Raw genomic sequence first — 20013 nt, forward strand, 5'->3', positions numbered from 1 at the left:
TGGTTTTCGTCCTCGGTTTCCGGGGAAAAGCACAAGCAAGAAAGCTGAAGCCTTTCTTGTTGTCCACGTTTTTGTACGTACTCTTCGGTGGCCTCCCTCGACCACGGCGTTCTTCCATGGCCGCTACCTATTATTTTTGTGGGTAAGGTTCTCGTCGCCGGCCCCAGAGACAAATATAGTGACAAGATATTATATATAGAGAATAATAATAATCACTGTCCAATATGAACTGGAAGTTCAAATTAATGTCGGTTTCCAATTCTACGTTGGATACTTGGAATACAACTATACAAGGCCTATAATTTTATTATTTTTTGGAAATTATCAAATTGGTTATTAGCTTCAATTAAACCATATTTGTGATTATACTATGCGATTTTCTACATGGATAATAAAATTTAAAAAGCAACCCAAGAATATTCTAAGAACTGTAAATTTTAAATTACAAAATATATAAATTTCGTAGTTATCTTTCTACGACAGTTATCCATATATTGAAATAAAGAAGCTAGCTAGGTTAGATTATTATTTTCTACAATAGATTTTCCTGCATGTGTTTTGGAGCTCATCAGAACTCTCTTAAAGTAGCCATATATCTTTTCATATGTTTGTTATTAGTTGATTCACACCATTAAACAAGTCATAGAGATATGTTATTTGCAAATATTATACGATCCGGGGTTCGTAAATTTGACATATATGCATGCTATCGTTTAATATACTCGTCACCACCATATATAACGTCCAGGGCAAAACTAGTATATATATATATATATATATATATATATATATATATATATATATATATATATATATATATATATATATATATAAAATATAATATAACCAATTTATTTTTTTTATTAATAAATATTTTTTTATGAAGTAAACGATCAATATTCCCCCCCCACCCCCTTCTTTCTTTTTACCCCATTAAAATTTATGATTAGGGCCTGTATCTAATTATAACCATGGCAATTTATAATAGAATGATAATATCCATAAAAGGACAAAAACACTTTTAGTAGTGGGATTTTTTTTTTTTTTTTTTTTTTTTTTAACTTTTTTATTTTCTGGGCTTTTAGACTTTTAGTAGTGGAGATTAATCACAATCCTGATCTACTTTGGGGTAGCACCTAGACCCATCATCCAGCTCCAGCCTGGTCAGTTTTATAAATCTAGTTGCAGGCTTAATTAATGCAAAAAGCATCATAAACATTGGAAATCGATCATTGACATATATATACATACAGAAAATTAAACAGGAAGTAGATGACACTTGCATTATTATGTAAGGAAGGCAATCACCAACCGAGATGATCTATAATTCCCAGAACAACATAACAAATATGCTTCAAACCATCCTCTCTACGTGCAAGCTCCGGCGGATAAGCCAATCCCGGATACCGTTTGAAGGCATTGTGGCAAGCATTTGGATAATCTGCAGCCGCAGTAATATGCATGTAAGCATAGTCATAGGAGTCGGCGCCCAAATCCTCGACAGAAGCTTGGAGAGCGTCGGCAGCGTAGGCATACTTGTCAGAGCACTCCTTGAGGGCCTTCTTCTTGATCGTGTCGTTGGCAGTGCCAAGCAACTGAGAAGACAAGTACGAGGAAGTTGCAGTGGCATTGGCAGTTCCGATCCCGACCATGATGACTGCCAACCCCTTGGTATCAGCATTCAGGCTGGTTGGATCGGATTTGAGACACGACAGGCAAAGGTCGTAATATTTGGTGCTTTTGCATGTGTTTAGGATCAGATTGGCGTCTCCAGCAACACAAAGATAGTGGGAAAATGCAAGGGAGAGAAGAGAGAGCAAGAAAATATTGGCAGAACCCATTTGAGGGAACGATGATGAAATTGCTCTGCTTTTTGACTTTGGTTGTCATGGCCTTTATTTAACTAAACAAAAGAGTTTTTTACTGCTGCATTTACTTTGTTGATGTGAGGCTTTACTTGGCACTTAGGCAGCAGCCAAAACTGGATCACGGGTTACAACCAACGACAAGATCCTTAATCCAATGTCCTTTAGCTTTGAGCTCTGAAATGCTTTGTTTTGCTACCAAGAAGCCCACTATATCTGGACAATGTGTACAGTCTACAGAGTATTTTGAACCACGAATAATCAGTGGTAATTCATTTCCTTTTTCTGCACATCTGTGCAAACGAATGGCAGGCGGCGCCCATCAATGCCAGCCTTGACAGTTATCTTGTGGAGTGACGTTTTGTGTGCACTTTTGTTATATGTGCACTAAATGGAGAAAAACACATCCACATCACTAACAGTGTGAAAATTAAAATAAGTCTTTTTCATTGTGTGGAACAACTTGTTACAGCAAATATTAATGAAAATGATGCTCTCTCTGTTTCTAATTTTTTTGAGCGCAGTAAAGCATTTATACTTAGGTATAGTTTGATTTGCGGAATAGGCATTTCATTAGAAAAAATAATAGTTAATAATGAGAATAAAAGAGAGTGCAATGGAATAGCTATTCTTATTCCTTAGTTTGGTGACAACACATATACTTTAATTGAAATTAAATTAAAATTACTAAAAACCACAACATTATTTCCTTTAAAAAAAAAAAAATTTGAAAACTGGCGGGTGGCCGACCACCCATTGAGGTGGTCAGGCCACACTCGAGTGACTAGGGGGTGGCTGCAGCCACCCCCAAATGCTTCGGGGGAGGTCGCACCACCTCGGGAATCCACCACGAGGCCTCCTGGGAGTGGTGCAACCACCTCTGGCTCCATTCCGGCCAGCCACAATATAAACGTAGATTTGTTTTTTTCTTTTTCTTTTTTATTTTGGAAAAAAAAAAAAAAAAAAAAAGAGAAAATGAGTGGTTTTTTTCTTCTTCTAGAAAATGTAGTTTATTCCTTTAGTAATAGCTATTTCTCTAATTTTTTAAAGGAATATGTATTCCTCTTCGTAAGACAATAGTTATTCCAATTGGAATAACTATTTCATAGAATAGACCCCTACCAAACAGAGTAATGACTATTCTGGTCATTCTATTCTAAGAATCTATTCCGCGAACCAAACGAGATCCTAAGATATTGTGTATACGCTGTAGCAGCGTACTTCACTGCTGAGAGAAGATCCTATTGCTAATTCAAGAGCCTAAAACGCAGAACAATTTCATTTAGATCCTGTTTCATTGCAAATCGATCAGAATTATTTACAAGTCATATTGTTGCTTTCTCTTAATAATGATTATTTTACTCCATCCATTCCAATAAATTATGTTTTCTTTCAATTTTTTTCTGTTAACTTTTGCCAGGGCCTTCTAGTCATTGTTGTTGGTTGGGCTTGTTAAAATATTGATCGAGTGAATAAAGCTATAAAGGTCAATAGTGTGGATAGAATAAGAAGTGGAAAGGATTGGAGTTGAAAGAAATTTGAATTTTTTAAAAGTAGGAATTTTGGGTGCATGGCGATCGACAATTAGAAATAATGGGTAGCAGTGATTCGAACTATTTCTTAGTAGTGAGTTGCATAAAATCAGTTTGAAGAAAGAAATGGATAATTAATTAATTATAAAGGTCACAAGAGTGGCTGTTTGCATTAGCATTTGTGTGAATTAATTGCACAAGAGTTCAGCTATTTCCATGAGCATATGTGTGGCTGATTGGGAACGTACAGAATATGTTAGATTGTATTGGGTGCATGTATATATATCATGTATTTATTTTTGGTATCTTTTTTGAAGTTTTTTTTTTTTTAATTTTTTCCTAATTTTTAAAGATTTTTATTTTCTCTCTTTTCTTCTTTTTTTTTTTTTTTTTTTGGTACATTGTGCCACGTGTCTACACCTGAGAGTAGACACGTGGCAAACCGTTAAATTTTGGACGAAAAAATAGACGGAGATATTATATCCGTCTTTTTTCAAAATTTAAGTACCATCTATGATGTGAATTGAAATTAAGGTACCAAAAAATAAAGTTCCAAACTACATGCACCAAAAAAGTCTTTAATCCTATATTTAAAGAAAAGTTATGTAATAATTACACCCTGATTTCACAAGTCTAGCTAGTGAGGTTTTAAATTCTATACCTGTCTGGATTTCACTGCTTCCCAAATGTTTTTATTTGATTATAGAACAATTTTTTCAACAAATATTTTTGTTTTTAGTTTTTTTAAATATTTAGTCTGATAAGATTTGTGCGTAGGGATGATCCTAAGAAAGTGTCGAGCTTTAGGCTAGGCCGGTCAGAAAGAAATTAACATAATACTCCATTGTCAAAATCTATGAATGTATATGTTTATGTGATGAAGATTTGAAGGAGGCAAAAATATAGCAACATGAAGCTATTATATATGTCTGTGTAATGGCTTGTATGGGGATGGTGATGATAGAACTGTGGAATTGAGAACAATTTCTGCAACTCTTGTTTACTGAGCAGGTGCCAATAGGTGGTTTTTGCAGGAGGGGAAGTGAGGCCAATTAGTTCAAACTTAACCCATGCACGCACATGCATGAGATTTTTATTCTATGAAACCAGGTACGTTTTTCAAATTAGTTTTTTTCTTCTTAAGCAAATTGAGGGTTACAAGGAATTAAAACATTAAAAAAGGGGAGGGCTCCCCAAAAACAAGCCCAAAGCAAAAATATAGCGCAAAAATATAACCAAATAGTAAAAAATAGGCAAAAAAAAAAAAAAAAAAAAAAAAATGATCTACCCTTTTTGAAGGGGTACGTTGTTGAAAGTGATTACTGAAGTAAAAAGGGCATGGGGTACGAACCTCGAAAGGTCTCTCAACCCTTCCCGAATTCTCGCTTGGAAATAGCAACAACCATTAGAAGGAAGCTGTTGCGAGAGAGGCATTGGCATTCCAAATAGGAGCCAACGAAGAGGTTGAGTGACTAAACGCTGGATGCACTAGTCTCCGCAACAAGAAAAAACCATAAAGGTGGAAGGGGACAAAATCACACAAAACCAAAAATACAAAACAGTAGATAATGAAAAATAATAGTATAATACAAAGAACAAAAAAAAAACAACAAAATATTGCCAAGAAAAACATCGATAAGGCATGCCAGTGGGCAAGACTAACGGAGGAGGACAAATCAGCTAGCTTGGAAAAATCACGATCTGAGCTCTAGATCTATCTCGAGTGCAAGCCACCTCAAGGGAGCTGTGTGGAGGTAGAGAGCGGTTGCCAGACACGGAGGCACAGTGCGGCAGAGGGGGGAGGAGGTGTTGGTGCTACAATTTTTGGAGGGGGACGAAAAGTGAGGAAAAAAAAAGACGAAGAGGAAAGAAAAGAGGAGAGAGGGAGGAGTGACGAGATCCATCCTACCCAAGAGCAGCTGCACAAGGTGGAAGAGAGACCCCATCAAACTTGTTGGTTGAGAATTTCTCTCTCTAACACTACAAAAAAAATATTGTTGTGTTGCATGAATAGTTTCATTTTTGGGCAAAAAAACAATACCATCCATTTAGTGTCGTTTGAATAATGTCACTTTTGAAGCGTTGCTAAACATTGGGCTGAGACTTTAGATTTTAATTGTTTTACTGTTCAAATGATACTAATTAGAGTCATTTATGTTCAAACGACACTAAACAGTTAGAGTCATTTTATTATTCAAGCGACACTAAATGATTATTATCATTTGACCCGTGAAACAACACTAATCGTTTAGTGTCGTTTCACTTTACAAACGATGTTAATTAATGTGAATAATTAATTAAAAAAAAATCGATGGAGAAGAAGAGAAAGGAAGAAGAAAGAAAAAGAAGGGGGAGGGGGGGGGGGGGATACTGAGAAAGATAAAAAAGGAAGAAAAAAAAAAAAAGTATGCAGCTAGTACGTAAGAGGGGGATAGAAGAAAAAAAAAAAAAAAGGAGGAGGAAATGTAAAAAGAAGGGAGGAGGATAGAACGAAAAAAAAAAAAAAAAAAAAAAGAAAAGAAAAGAAAAGAAAAGAAAAGAAAAAAAAAGAAAGAAAAAAAAAAAGGGAGGGGGGAACAATAAACGGTAGAAAAAAAAAAAAAAATTTAGTGTTGTTTGAACAGTAAATTAAAGGCGTTAAATTTAGTGACGTTTACTGTTTAAATGACACGAATTTCAATTTTTTTTGGTAACCATGCTATTTTTTTAGCGCCGTTTTATTTAGGTGATACTAAACCATTTTTTTTTTTTTGGTAGAGAAAGAAAGAGAGATGCAAATGTAGATTTCCTTTCCAGTTAGTTTATTAAGTATTACTTAGTATTTTCCTACCATTTCCTAACGTGAAGGTCTCAGGTTCAAGTGGTTAATTACCGATGGAATTAGTGGGATTTCAACTATCTTCGATCATTACCCTAAATGACAAGAGCAATATATAAATAGAAATAACTTCATGTATAATTTTTGTTCTTTCATCACTTTTGAAATAAGATATTCAAACTTTAAAACGTGTTAATTTAATCATCTTTCAATTTTTTTCAATTTCAACTATCCGTTAGAATTTTCAGTTAAATACTGTCAAAATTCTGAAAACATCCATTTTTTTTACAAGAAAAAAAGAACAGAAAAAAAATTGTAAGGATTTATGTGTTAGTCAGAATTTAACGGAATTTGCAAAAATACTTATGGCTGAATTTTTTATTTTTTATTTTTTTTTTATAATTTTTTTTTAAAACAAAACACATGAGTATATATTTTAGAAATTTTGATAGAACTTAACATAAATTTTTAACAGAGGGTTGAGATTGAAAAAGTTAAAAGATATATACATTAAATTGACACGTTTTAAAGTTTTGGTACCTTATTTCAAAAGTGATGAAAGATCAAAAGTCATAGGCAAAGTTTTTCATATATAAATATCGATTTGCATGTGAAACTCAATATTCTTCAAGAAATAACTCAATATTAGTCTAGTCTATTTTAAAGTGTTTAGCGCAACTTACAATATGCTTTTCATCTGTGTAAGTCATTTTTTTGTCGCTTTTTTACATTGGGCAAGCAATTGTAAGAGGACTCTTTTTGGGGCCTACCTGCCCAAACAGGTCTCGGACTGCCCGAACACTTGCTTTCTTCAACTCTCTAACACTTTCTTTCTCCGCAACTCCTACTCTCTCTTCCTTGCAATTCCTTAGCTTATTTGAAAATATAAGAAATAATTGACGATCGATTTTCCATTTGAACTAAACACCAAACAATATTTATTAAACCATTTTCAAAGTTGTAAACAAACATCGCAAAATAGCCACTTTCGACGGCAAATACTTTATGTCAAAACAAATTGACAAAAAAAAACCGGAATAAATCTGACATAATCTAATGCAAACAATAAATCAAAAGTCTAACCAATGAAAATAATTCATTAATCATGCGTATCGATCCGAGTTGTAAAACTAAAACAAAAGTTAAAATCTAAGATAAAACTAAAACCAAAGCTACTACCTTTGTATCATGTTGTTCATCTTAAACTCAATACCATACATTGGATAATTCGAAACAGTTTGCATCATGGGGTAATTGTACTGCAGATTGGGCATCATCATCTGCATAGTGGGATCATAGTCGTACATTGGAGGCACCACCATAGGGTTGTTGAGCGTTGGATCATAATAGACTGGGCCGTTCAGTGGAGTAGACTGGACCATATCACTGCTATGCATGCCACCAAAGTTAGCACAATAATCTTGATCATCATTCATCTTTATCGGATTAAAATCCGACGGCGGCAAAGAGTAATCCAGTGGCTTCACACAAGATATAGGCTGCGGGTAATTAATCGCCTCTACTTTCATATTCTTCTGAAGCATCATCGCCTGATCAGTACCCATTATTCCTGATGATGCATCCTTCATGATCACCATACAATCATCGAGTTTCCTTTGCGCCGCATCAAGCTTAGCATCCAATAACATAAGAGCTGTCCTCATCTGGGCATCGGAGAAATCATCGAACCGTTCATCCCACGGCCGATAAATGGCTTCGTAGCTTTTCAGGCGGTTTCTTGAGATCTCCTTGTCAATGTTGTTCTTCCGGTCAATGAAGTAGCCTGATATTCCGCGGCTTCCTTTCGGATGTGCCCCTTTAACCTTGAAACGGTTGATTATCCGCCTGAGTTTCTCTCGACTTTCCGGCCATGTCGCAAAATCTCTAGGATGGTTCTTCTGTTCCGGCCCGTACATGATCATGCAAGTGTCGACGTCACAAAGAGTGGATAGCTCGTAAACCTTCTTTTTCAAACCTTTCTTTCTCTTATGGTAGGTTATCATACGAGTCTTCTCATCGCTAATGAGTTTCATGTCGAATTTTCCCCGCACCATCTTTTTAGTTGACAAACTGGAATTTTCTCCGGAAGCAAATTCTAGAATCAGAAAAATAAATTGTAAGCTACCCATAAGAAATTCAAGAAAAAGAAAAATAAATAAGGCGGAAACCTGGAAAATACATGTTTCGGTACTTTTGCAACCGTAGTTCAAAATTAAAGTTGTAAGTCGAATTTTCATGTTTTAAAACTTTGCAATGCCATCCCTGTACTCTTAGAATTTACGATAAAATGTTGCTTATTCTCATGTAAAGTTAATAAAAATATATACAAAAAAACCCATAATTAAAAATTAATAAGAAAAAGAAAGCAGTATTATGACCGGTTAGTATTTTGAAATTTTTGACATATTCTATTGTTGGAGAATATACTCTCTATCTATTGAGAGATTTGGTTTGAGAAATATATTGTAATTTTAATCAATCAAATCTGATTGATTTGATTGATTTATTTGTAATAGATTTGATGGTAATCAAATCACATTGATTGATTACCATACATATTTATCCAAACCCTCTTATAAATAAGAGTCTATTGTGAAAACATCAAGAAAATTTTTATGTGGTTGACTTTAACAACTATAATGGTTTAAGAAAAAATCTTAATAGAGGGATTACATTGCAAAGTTTTAAAACATAACAATGACCCGACATTGCAACTTTTTAGATTTTAAGGCTATTACAAAAGTGCTCAAACATTAGAGAAGGTAATACATGCAGTTAAGTTTATATATATATAAAACATGCATGAATTGAAAGTGCTGATTCGTGATACTCATACGCAATATTTAATCAATAGAAAATTAAATTAATGAAACGCAAAAAACTGACTATATATAATCAATTAATTGTAACATCCCATTCGAAACAAATGCTTCATGATGATGAATCTGCGAAAGGGATTTCTGGGGTTTACCTGTGTTCATCGATCACTAATAAATAGATTTCAAAAAGCCAATGTATATATGATGAAATTCCAAGGTTTGTTTCCTCTTAATTTCCTCCAAAAAGGAAAACAAATTGAGGGAGAGAGAGTTGTATGGAAAAAACACAATATATATCAAACGCAAACACAGTGATCGAAGAAACAAAATATTTACCATATAAAAGGAAAAATATAATAAAAACGGTGATCGATTAATTACCTTACTAGCTTTAATGGCTTCGTAAGAATGCCTTGAAGAACTCTAGGGTTTTTTCATAGCTTTTATAGAAGAGGGATTAATTAGTTGCCATCAAGGAAGATTGAAGGAAGGTCATAGCCCTCTCCTTAGAGAAGAGGGATTGTGACGGCGCCATTAATGAAAATTTAGAGAAGGTAAATAAATTAAAAGATGGGTGACTGTGATTTTCTCTTCTTTTTTTTTTTTTTAAAAAAAAAAAAAAAAAAATTTATTACTTTCCTTAAGAATACTGAGTACGTAAAGGGAAAGTATATTTAATTTATTGGGCTAACTAATTGGACATATTATTCCTTCCAAATTCAACCCTCCATTTATTGGCAAAATCTCGTTTGTGTCATCTCTCCTTGGAGATAAATTTTCTAGCTACTTCCAAGTTCCAACCATCCTAGCTCTCAATTGTTCCTAATAGAGGTAGACCGTACGTACGTATTTGCTAGCTATCAATCTGGATGAAACTAGGAGGCTAGTGAAAATTAGGGCAACTGCAAATTTGCAATATAATTTAGAATTTTTTTTTTTTAAAAAAAAAAAAATTTATCAGGGTTTTTTAATTTTACCTATATAGCCAAACAATACTTTGGGCTGCTTCACATGAAGTGGTTGTCACCAAGTGCAAAGGCCCAATCAGGATCCACCAAACTAATCCCCGACTCAATACCCATGCTACTATAGATATTGAGTCTTGAAACACGGCTTCATTTGGGTGACTGGCCCCCAAGAGAGAGGTAGTACATAGGAGTTTTGAAGTTTCTTTTTTTAAAAAAATACTAATACTATTTTTGAAAAATATTTGTAATATCTGATGTCTTCTTTTTTGTAAATCAACCATTAAATTTGTGAATGTATGATTGATTTGAACAAAAGTTATATGGTTATGAACAATTGTCATATCGCATGACCAACACTATCCACGACAATAGGGGCGACCCCAGCCGCTCATAGGTTCTTAGTAATTAGTTAATTCATTTTTTATTGTGTAGGTTCAATTGCGGCGACCCCAATTGTCGTCGCTATTGCCCCTTATCAGTGGCGACATTTGAGTGCCGCCACTAAATGCTAATTGTTGCTAATAGGTTCTTATTAGCATCGACTTTTCGATGCTAATAGATTCAATGCAGCCTGTGAACAACAAATATATCCCGCCAAGTTATTAGCATCACTAAAATAGTCCATACTAATATTAAATTTTTCTTTTCTTTTTGCAGCGACAATTAGCAACAACTTTGATGTCCGCGCTGATAATCTAAACACTAACGAAGCAAATTCTTGTAGTGCATACATAGATATGAACCATAAATTTGTGGGTAGTTGATTTGAACAAAAGTAGTATGGATATGAACAACTTTTATATCGCATGACTATCACTACCCATTTGCTTTTCTTTTAATTTACTTAGCGAGAAAGGACAAAAGAAAAATGGTTTCTTTCAATAAAAGAAAAGATAAGCTATAAGTGTTAGAACAATATTTTCCTAATACTTAACCAAATTATGCTTAAGCTAGTAGTGTTTGAAAGAGGAAATATAAGTGCTTTAAATAAGAGTTTTGAACTTGAGAACCAAAAGTTCTTTAATTTACCTTGTTTGAACTTACCTTTTGTACTAGTTATTATGTAACAGCCTTCATGTCACGTTTAGCCTTTGCGTGTGAGCATCACCATGATAAGTCTAGCCTGTCTAGGCTTAAGTATACAGTATCCCATAAATCAGGAGTGTATCTTGAATAGTGAGCTTGAACGTGTACGGTTATTAGTCTTGGAGCCCACTTCACTCGTAAAGGAGAAAATCTCCTACTACGCGGGTAAAATAAGACCAAGCCAATTGTTGGGTTTCGAGCCTTTGTATGCAAGCTTTATGGGCTGTGTGGGCCTGCCGGCCCACTTCCTAACAAATAGTATACATGAGGAATGCTAACCCCAATAATTAGGCCAAGGCACCTATTAAGTGGGAATCAATCCATAATAACGTATGCCTTCGTATAATACATATACAGAAACCATCTTTACCCAAAAACCTTAAAAAAAAAAAAAAAACCTCATTTTATTGAGATTCAGTAATTAGTTAAAGCCTAAAAAGGAGATGAACTTTTGCACTTTCTGCCATGGAGCTTTGCACTCCTAAGGTGAGGCAGAGAAATGATTGTTTTACGTATATATAACTCTTAACACAACCTTTAATTTGTTCAACTATTAGGCAGACAAGATTGAACAAAAATTATGTAAAAAATTATACAATAATCATTTATCAAGTAGGGCATCCTCGTTCCTCGTGAATCGTGGAGAACTCCGATCTCTGTTAACGTGCATGAGGGAGCTTGGATTTATGACACGAGTTTAACGTTACACAACTAAGGGTAGTGGCGGAGCTTTAGCAGGCACAACTTCTTTCAGTTCTGAGCATTCGCTGTCAACTTTTGCAGCTGTTAAATTACCCACATCATTCGCTTTATGCTCTCTACTCTTCCCCCACAAAACACTGTATAGCCCTCCAACCAGCAAGAGCCCACCTACGAGGCTAAATATAGAACAAGAGTGAAAACGTAAGGAATGAGAGGAATGTTATATATATAATATATTTTTATCCCACAATTATTTTACAATATTGGCATGGTTAGTTCCAACTAATCGTTGAATTTTGTTTTTATTTTATTTTTTTTGACAAAGATTGATCAAGGATTGGTTGGAACAATTATATCTTCAACATGCATTGTAAGATAATTGTGATAGTAAGGGTGAAAATGCGGATGTAAACATAGTTATTAGCAATATCCGCATTCGCATAATGCGGTTACCAATTTTAGTTATCCGCATCCGCTCAGTTATTGTGGTTATTATCTGCCTATCCGCATTCGCATATGCAGATAATAATTTTTGCTAATCGCATTTGCATATATATGCAGATATTGGACGCGGGTGGCCGGATAATAACCGCCTGCATTTTCACCCCTAGAAAGTGGCAAGGATTTGGTTTAGGCAAAGAATAGATTACCTCCCCAAGGTAATGATCTCGCCTAAGAGAATTGCCGAAGAGAACATTGTCATGATGAAAGCCAAAGGTGTAGACATGGCAAGAAAAACTGGTCCCTTCTTCTCAAGAACACATGCTTGCAAGTAGTATGTAACGCCAGTCACAATGATTCCCTGCCAGAGATTGCAAACAGTTTATTCGTCTTTAAATATAAATGAAAGCTCATAATTAAGTTTATCTGCGAAAGGAAGTATATATATATATATATATTTGAAAGGTGAATAAATATGGAAATAATAGAGCAAAGAAATAGATCGAAGAGAGTTACACAATAAGCTACGGCTACGAGTCTGACATTCCAACCCAGCTTCCATTGATGAGGGTCTCTTTCAAAAGCAATGGCAATGGCAAATGACTGAATGGTGCTCAGAAAGCACTGAAGAGTTACGAAGAGAAGCTTTGGAGGGTAGCTTTTCATGACAGTTGCCTGCATCCAAGAATATGGGTAAATCCAAAATTAGAGTATATGTTAATACATGAACACACATGTATATTTGCCCCCTCTTTTACTTTCTTTTCGTTTAATTTATCATATATAAAAATAAGCTTGCATCTGTGTATATATACAGATATATATACAAATATATTTATGCCATCCAATTTGCAGAAGAAGTGGTAAATAATCGGAGGCACCGTGCTCCGTTTGGATTGGCAACAAAGAGAAACCACCGAATAAAAATCACAGTAGGCAAATGCATTGTTTTGTTTTGTTCTCTCATACAATCTGAAAATCAGAGACAGAACAACACCAGAAGAAAATAAAATTAAATTCACATGCTGAATCGAAACTGACGTTAGCCGGCCTATAGCTCTGATCAGATACCATATATAAACTAATCATAGTCTAAAAAGGTAAAAGAAAGAGAGAAAGATACAGAGATTAAGGTGGTTGATCAGCATATAACTTACATTTACACGTTAAAATTTTATAGGCTACCAGGATCAACACAAGGTATCTAAGCTGCCAGAAGTAAAACTGTGACAATTTTGTGCCGTAATTAAGCATGTCCCTTACGTATCTGTATATTTTGGTGGTATTTCTTGGGTTAATTTCCTTAAGGTAGTGAGTTATTTATTCCTTTTTGTGGTTCTTTTTCGATTGTCCATTGTTCCTGGATGGGTTGAGATTCTTAATCTTAAAGTTGCAAGATTTAGGGTTGTGTTGGGATCTTGGAGGTTGTTTGGTGGTACTTTGGGTTGTGACTTTTCATTCTTGGTGACAAAACTTGAAGCTTTGTTGTCATTGGAAGTGATATTGGTGTTGTTGGTGCCAAAGCTTTGGGCATGGTTCGGCAAGTAACTCAATTTATTAAAAAAATCAACTTAAAAATATTTTTACTTTTTATATTATATCAATAACTTTTTATTATTATTCAAATAAAATACCCACTAAAAAGTATCATTTTTTTTTTTTTTCCAAAAAATTTAAAATTTCTTTGTACTTTCTATCTAAGCAAAATTCGTGGGTATATTTTTGAAGTTGCTGAGGTGGAAGACTTATTTAGGGTACGTTTAGGATTACGATTTCGTAAAGAAAAAATGCAATTTTAAAACAAATCGCAGAAAATGAACTATTTGAAAACTGATTTTTTTAAAAATTGCGATTTGAAAACGCAGAAAAGTGCTTATTCAAATCGCAGGCAATGGGGTGCTTTTTTGAAAACGTAATATTTTAAAAGGCTAATTTGCGATTTTAAAAGCCAAACTGCGATTTTGCTAAACTTTTAACTGCGTTTTTAAAAATTAATTTTTAAAATCGAACTTTTTAAAATCGCAAACCCAAACAGACTCTTAAATAAACAACTTCGCCAAATCCAACATCATTTAGGGGCTAGGGCACTACAAACTTGAGGAAACAATTGGAACACCTCCAAAGTCGTCTAGCATGTACGTTATGATTCTTTGGGACATGATGATATGCAGGGTGGAACTTAGGGTTTTCTGGGTTCAAAGTATATATGAACCAACGACACCTACTCACAAGCGTTTTCAATCGGTTAAATGATACGTGTTGCCTTTAGAAAAACTCCTACAAATCATTGGTAGAAAATTTCAGTCAAAAAATTTACAGCAGTTTTTTTAATGTCCAGATCGGCAGATCTTTTTCGAAAGGGATAAAGATATTATTCTCTATCAAACATAAGACTCAACAATATTTATACCAATTAATATAAATTCCAAAAAGGCTAGCTAGTACGACATTATTAATGGCGATGACAAAAAGCATTAATAGATTTTGTCATTTCCACAGCTAAGGAAAAATAAATAAAATAAAAAAGAAAGAAAGAAAGAAAAAAAAGAAGAAGAAGATATTTAGATGTATACCTGCAAAACAAGCCACAAGCCCCAGAAGATGTTGGAAAGAAGGAAGAGGAAGCAACCCTTTATCCACGCTGTGCTAGAAGGAAGAGGGGCATGGTGTCCTTCGATTTTAGGGTGACCCAAGAGGTGATGATGGCCGCCGATGAGCTTCAAATGCGGTCCCTTGTAAAAGGCAAGGGTCGCTGCTCCGGCCATGCAGACTAGTATGCCTGTAAGCTTTGCAACTCCGGCGGTTGTCTTCCACTTGAACACCTCCATCCTATCACACATTTTTTTGTTTAATTACGCTAATTTACCCCGGCCCAGAGGGACTCTGCAAGCTAAGTTAATTATATATATTGATTTATCTACATATTTGAAATCAACTCCCATTACATAATCAACCAAACAACATAATAAGCTTAAAGAAACTAACCATATTGTTAATTAATTAGAATATGTGATATGATTTTCATTATTAGATTTATATTTCTTATACGATATTTACTTTTTAGGATTGATTGTAATCTGATCATACTATATTTTTCGTATCTCACCTATCCCAATTCTGATTCATGTGTAATATGTAAATATTATATTAGGTGTTTATATATACCATCGAACTATGTCTTGAAAATTCTGTTTATATATATATATATATCAATTTAAATTTTTAGGATAAATCATGATTTAACATGGTAATTAAGAGAAGTATTAAAGTATTAATTAAATAATTAAATTCATGATTTTCTATCAACTTAAATTTTTTTAGATAAATAGTGATTTACCTATGGGCACCAAATAAACAAAACATTCACGGGATTAATATATGATATTCTCTCTTTTGGCATATCTACGGTACGTACGTGTGGAGTTAATTTTTTTTAAGGTACATAAAGAGAAGAATACAAGCCTAGCAACTCAATAATATTTCTTTTTTAGCCCCTGTTATTATTTGTGTAAAATATTAATGCTTTCAGCTGTAAATATTTCAAGAAAAATTGGTTTTTATTTTTGTGTTTTGTTGGAATCTGAAAACGCTCTAAAAACACAACTAGAAATCACTACCACCGCCACCTCACTCACCCAAAATCAACATACACAACAGCAAAATCACCACACAAACCCTAAATTCAAAAACTCACTCTAATCAAAAACTAAGTGAGGCCCTTAATAGATTTATAAGGTTCACAACAAAATGAGTACACGAAATCATGGCGATCGAGGTCATCCTGCATTTCCCTATGAAAAGAAGTACAGAAAACCTTTTGAAAAATCTCAAAGATTTTAAAGCTTTTGAGTAATTATTCCTTGGTTAATTGACATACTAAATATCTACTATATATGATGCAATTCTGGAGTCTTATCATGAAGCTAGCGCTAGCAATAAAAAGAAAAAAAGCAGTTTATCGATTGAACACCATGAAAAGAACATGTTTCATCTTCATTTTCTTTTCCTTTCAGCTAAAAGACAGAAGGATATATATATCTCGATCAATTCTCATGCTTTGGATGCTGATTCTGTCTTCTTGCATATACTTGCCCGGCCGGAAAATGTTTCTAATTACAATACTAACATCAATTCACAAAAAGATGGATTTATTAATTAATACAACAAATTAAAATGCTTGTGTGTGTGTGTATATATATATATATTCTTCTACTTCTATTGCTTGAATAGACAGAAGAAGAGGGGGAAAAGAGATGGAGGATAATCTTTAAAAAGAAGTACAATTTACAACAAAAAAGTTGCTTTAACTTGGATAAAGATGTACGCATGCAACCAAATTAACTCGGGAAAAAGACATCATTGATCATCAAGCTTTAGCTATTTTCCCATGGGAATGAACTAAATTTGGATTAAAATTAATTATTGGAAAAGGTTAATTTGGTATGAAAATTGGTGGGATCCCCATGTCCCCCCACCTCACCTTTTTCACTTGTCAAAGAGACCATTACCTAGCTAGCTAGCTAGTTGTGATTAAGTTAATTAAAGTCATGTTTCCATTGGAGATTCTGGAGAATTGAAGCACTCTTAATTTTATTTATTTTAACGCATATATTGTCTTTCCAAAACAGGCCAATTATCTCTCATTCCTAATTACATCCCTACATGATACCACCAAACAAAACCGTCATTGTGGCGAATATATGTTTATATATATGAACATGTGCCTGACAAAGACATTCAAAAATGCAACTTTTTAACTAGTTTGATCACAAATTAGGGCTGAAGTACTATATATCCTATTTCACTAATAACTTACAGTAATATAAAAATATCCCTATATATTATTTATAATTGGGGACCCATACAAAGCTGATCACTAAGATTACGATATTTTACATTTTTTATAAACAACATGACAACTCTTCTAATATTTTTTTTTTTTTTTGACATGTCCACACAAAAGAGGAGAGAGAATTCGAACTAGTGACCTCCGCTTCATAAGGCGTGATCACCAGCCAATTAAGCTACCCCTTAAGGAAACTCTTCTAATCAAAGCTCAATTTAATTTGTAGCTGCGTGTTTCAAGGCCGTATTAAAGGATCATTTCATTTATTATATTTATCATTTCCTACTAGCTTAATTAAGTTTTTGAAATTGAGGTAAGTGGTAATTTAAGTTGGTATTATAGTTATTAGTTTTGAGTTCGTACCTCCATCATTTATCCCACATTTCAATTAAATAGTTCACATGTTGGCTGGCCCACACGTGAAGGAAAGTGTTAAAACATTAATTAAATAATCATTAAATTTATCATTTTCTACTCTTTTAATTAAGATTTTGGAATAAATGATAATTTAATTCAACAAACGGCTTTCCAAGTGAGGGTTCAAATACGCTCGCCTTAATGTTTGCTCATTTTGCTTCTGTAACTGTTTTGTGCAGCCTCTTGAAATGACCGAGTAACTTGTTTGACACATTTCCTACCCTCCGTATTTATTTTTGCATTGTCTTATTTCGTGTTGGGTTTTTTGTTGGAGAGTCCACTTCTCTTTCAGTTTTAGGATCGTCCACTCTCTCTTCTTTTTGGATCAGGAGTGAAAAGGATCCTCCCTTGTAATCATTTTCAAAAAACAAAACAAAAACTAATTCCTTATGCTTAAAACTATAACACATGTCCATACTCCCTACCTTATATTTTCACACTTTCGTGAGATTTTTCTGCAAATTCATGTTTTAGTATATATTTTCTCTTAGTTTTCCTGTTAAATAGGATTTCCGTAACTAAAGAAAAGGAAATTTATATAGATGTTCATACAAATAGAAATGGACCCCTACCTGAGTAATACTGCCAAGAAGAAAGTAGTGACAGGAAGGCAGTTTGTCGTTGCAGCAGCCAAAGTTGCTGACGTATAAACAATTGCCATGCTGTAGATATCCAAGCTTAAAGTGATCCTGAAATGGGAAAAACAAAAAACTAGCAAGATCACGCATGGATTCTTTTCTTCAAAATTTGAATCAAATTAACTTATCCGACAAAATATATATATATATATATATATATATATATATATATATATATATATATATATATATATATATAGAGCCCTCATTGAGTTGAAACTGGTCTCTTGGAACCAGCTTTTTGGACGAAGCCTGCAACTCAATTTGGTTCATGTAGGGGTGTGAAGTATGGCCCCGGATTTACCTCTTAGGGTATTTACATGGAGTGGCCCTACCTCGAGAGGTTTCCGGTCATTCCAAAAAAAATGAAGAGCAACATTTAGAGGCAAAAGGAAGCAATTTAAAATAAATAGGGCATACCCAAATAGAGAAAGAAGAAAAATCTTGCAGAAGGTCAGAAATGATAAGGGAACCGCCTTTTTCCTAAAGCCCAGAATAAAATCACCAAAGGTTAATTATCCGTGATTTTGATTATCAAATAAGTTTAAATAAGAAGAAAAGGAGTATAATTAATATTACTGTTGTTATTATATATATATATATATATATATATATTACCATTCAAAGAACACAGCGATAGGAGCTAAGAAAATGGTTCCCGCAGCTTGCCTATAGAAAACAAACACGAAGCTGTTCATACCACCATTGAATGCAGCCTTGGACAGCAAGAACATGCCCGCATATATTGCTTGTATCAGAATCACGGCTAAATAAGGCTTCTTTGCATCCATTGTCGGCGAACCCTAGATCCTAGATTCTTGTTGTTCATGTAGGATTTGGGAAAAACTAGCTGGTTTATATATATATATATATACAAGAGTTCATCGCTAGTGGACAATTAGGAGAATGCTCGATGAAAAGAACTTGGCTCTCCTATTGGGACATGTGTGGTGAATATAACAATCTGCTTTAATATTAAGGGGCCACCAAAAAAGTGCTCGTGGTGTCTTGATCTGTTCACAAGTCATGCAGAAGTTCCAAAAAAATATGTTTATTGTGGGTTTTTTCTTTTTTGAAGGCATTGGATCCTCTAGAATGACATTCTTTTCAATCCATTGATGTTTATGTTAAATTACTACTTGTCCTTAAAAATTTAAATTAATAACAAGAGACAAATTTAATTATTTAATCAATACTTTAACATTCTCTCTCACGTGTGGGTTCAAACTCTCTTTAAATAAGTGAGGCCTAACACGTGATCTTTGGTTCTAATACCATTTGTCTTAAATGGTTAAATCATCATTTGTCTTAAAAATTTAAACTTATAAGAAGAGACAGATTGCTTTCTTTTTCTTTTGTATTAAATTAAAGTGAATACTACATCAATTCCAATCATATAAGAATTGTCCACAATTAATGTAGCTGTTGTAGTATTAGATCCTTTGACCATATAATTCGGAAATTAAATGCATCCTTTGGACACCTTTTAAAGGTTTTTCATATGGTTATAAAAACACAAATATCAAGACGAACGGATTTTGTCGGCTAGCTTTTCAAACCCTAACTTAGCTAGAGATGTGGCTAACCAACGGATATATGTATAAGGAAGAGCTAGCCATTCCACCTCTTGGAACATGCTTGATTCTTTTACTTCCTTGTGGAGTCGAAAATAACGTTGAAGTTTAGGAATTGTGACGACTATATTTAGCTCTAGCTAGACACTAAAAGAGATTGTAAACTAAAGAAGTTTTATTCGGTGATGAATACAGGCCGGGGATGCTTCAACATTATAAACTGGCTTACAAGTAGATGAATAAGGAATGGCAATGAACCTAATATAATTACAATCCATTTACAGTGAATGGCAAATCAACCTATTCC

General features: G+C 34.0%; 3 protein-coding genes across 4 annotated transcripts; all 3 read right to left on the minus strand.

Annotated features, from left to right (window-relative positions):
• Positions 1–1212: 1212 nt before the first annotated feature.
• Positions 1213–1880, minus strand: LOC133857665 (cell wall / vacuolar inhibitor of fructosidase 2). Its single transcript, XM_062292959.1, has one exon. The coding sequence runs from the start codon at positions 1839–1841 to the stop codon at positions 1305–1307; it is 537 nt and encodes a 178-aa protein (XP_062148943.1). The 5' UTR covers positions 1842–1880; the 3' UTR covers positions 1213–1304.
• Positions 1881–7390: 5510 nt separating this feature from the next.
• On the minus strand, positions 7391–8269 carry LOC133856751 (agamous-like MADS-box protein AGL82). The gene has a single exon (XM_062291797.1). It carries the CDS (start codon positions 8267–8269, stop codon positions 7391–7393), a length of 879 nt encoding a protein of 292 aa, XP_062147781.1.
• Positions 8270–11467: 3198 nt separating this feature from the next.
• On the minus strand, positions 11468–19055 carry LOC133857845 (WAT1-related protein At5g64700-like). 2 transcript variants are annotated; one of them, XM_062293201.1, is made up of 7 exons: positions 18802–19055; positions 18553–18615; positions 18067–18183; positions 14805–15060; positions 12748–12906; positions 12441–12592; positions 11468–11966 (listed from the first exon to the last, which is right to left on the minus strand). In XM_062293201.1, the coding sequence occupies exons 1-7, from the start codon at positions 18921–18923 to the stop codon at positions 11792–11794; spliced, it is 1044 nt and encodes a 347-aa protein (XP_062149185.1). In that variant the 5' UTR covers positions 18924–19055; the 3' UTR covers positions 11468–11791. The 2 variants fall into 2 exon arrangements, with proteins under 2 accessions (XP_062149185.1, XP_062149184.1); XM_062293200.1 differs by having other exon boundaries at positions 18751–19054.
• Between the last annotated feature and the right edge of the window lie 958 nt (positions 19056–20013).

The sequence above is a fragment of the Alnus glutinosa genome, chromosome 14 (genome assembly GCF_958979055.1).
Source record: "Alnus glutinosa chromosome 14, dhAlnGlut1.1, whole genome shotgun sequence".
NCBI lineage: Eukaryota > Viridiplantae > Streptophyta > Magnoliopsida > Fagales > Betulaceae > Alnus > Alnus glutinosa.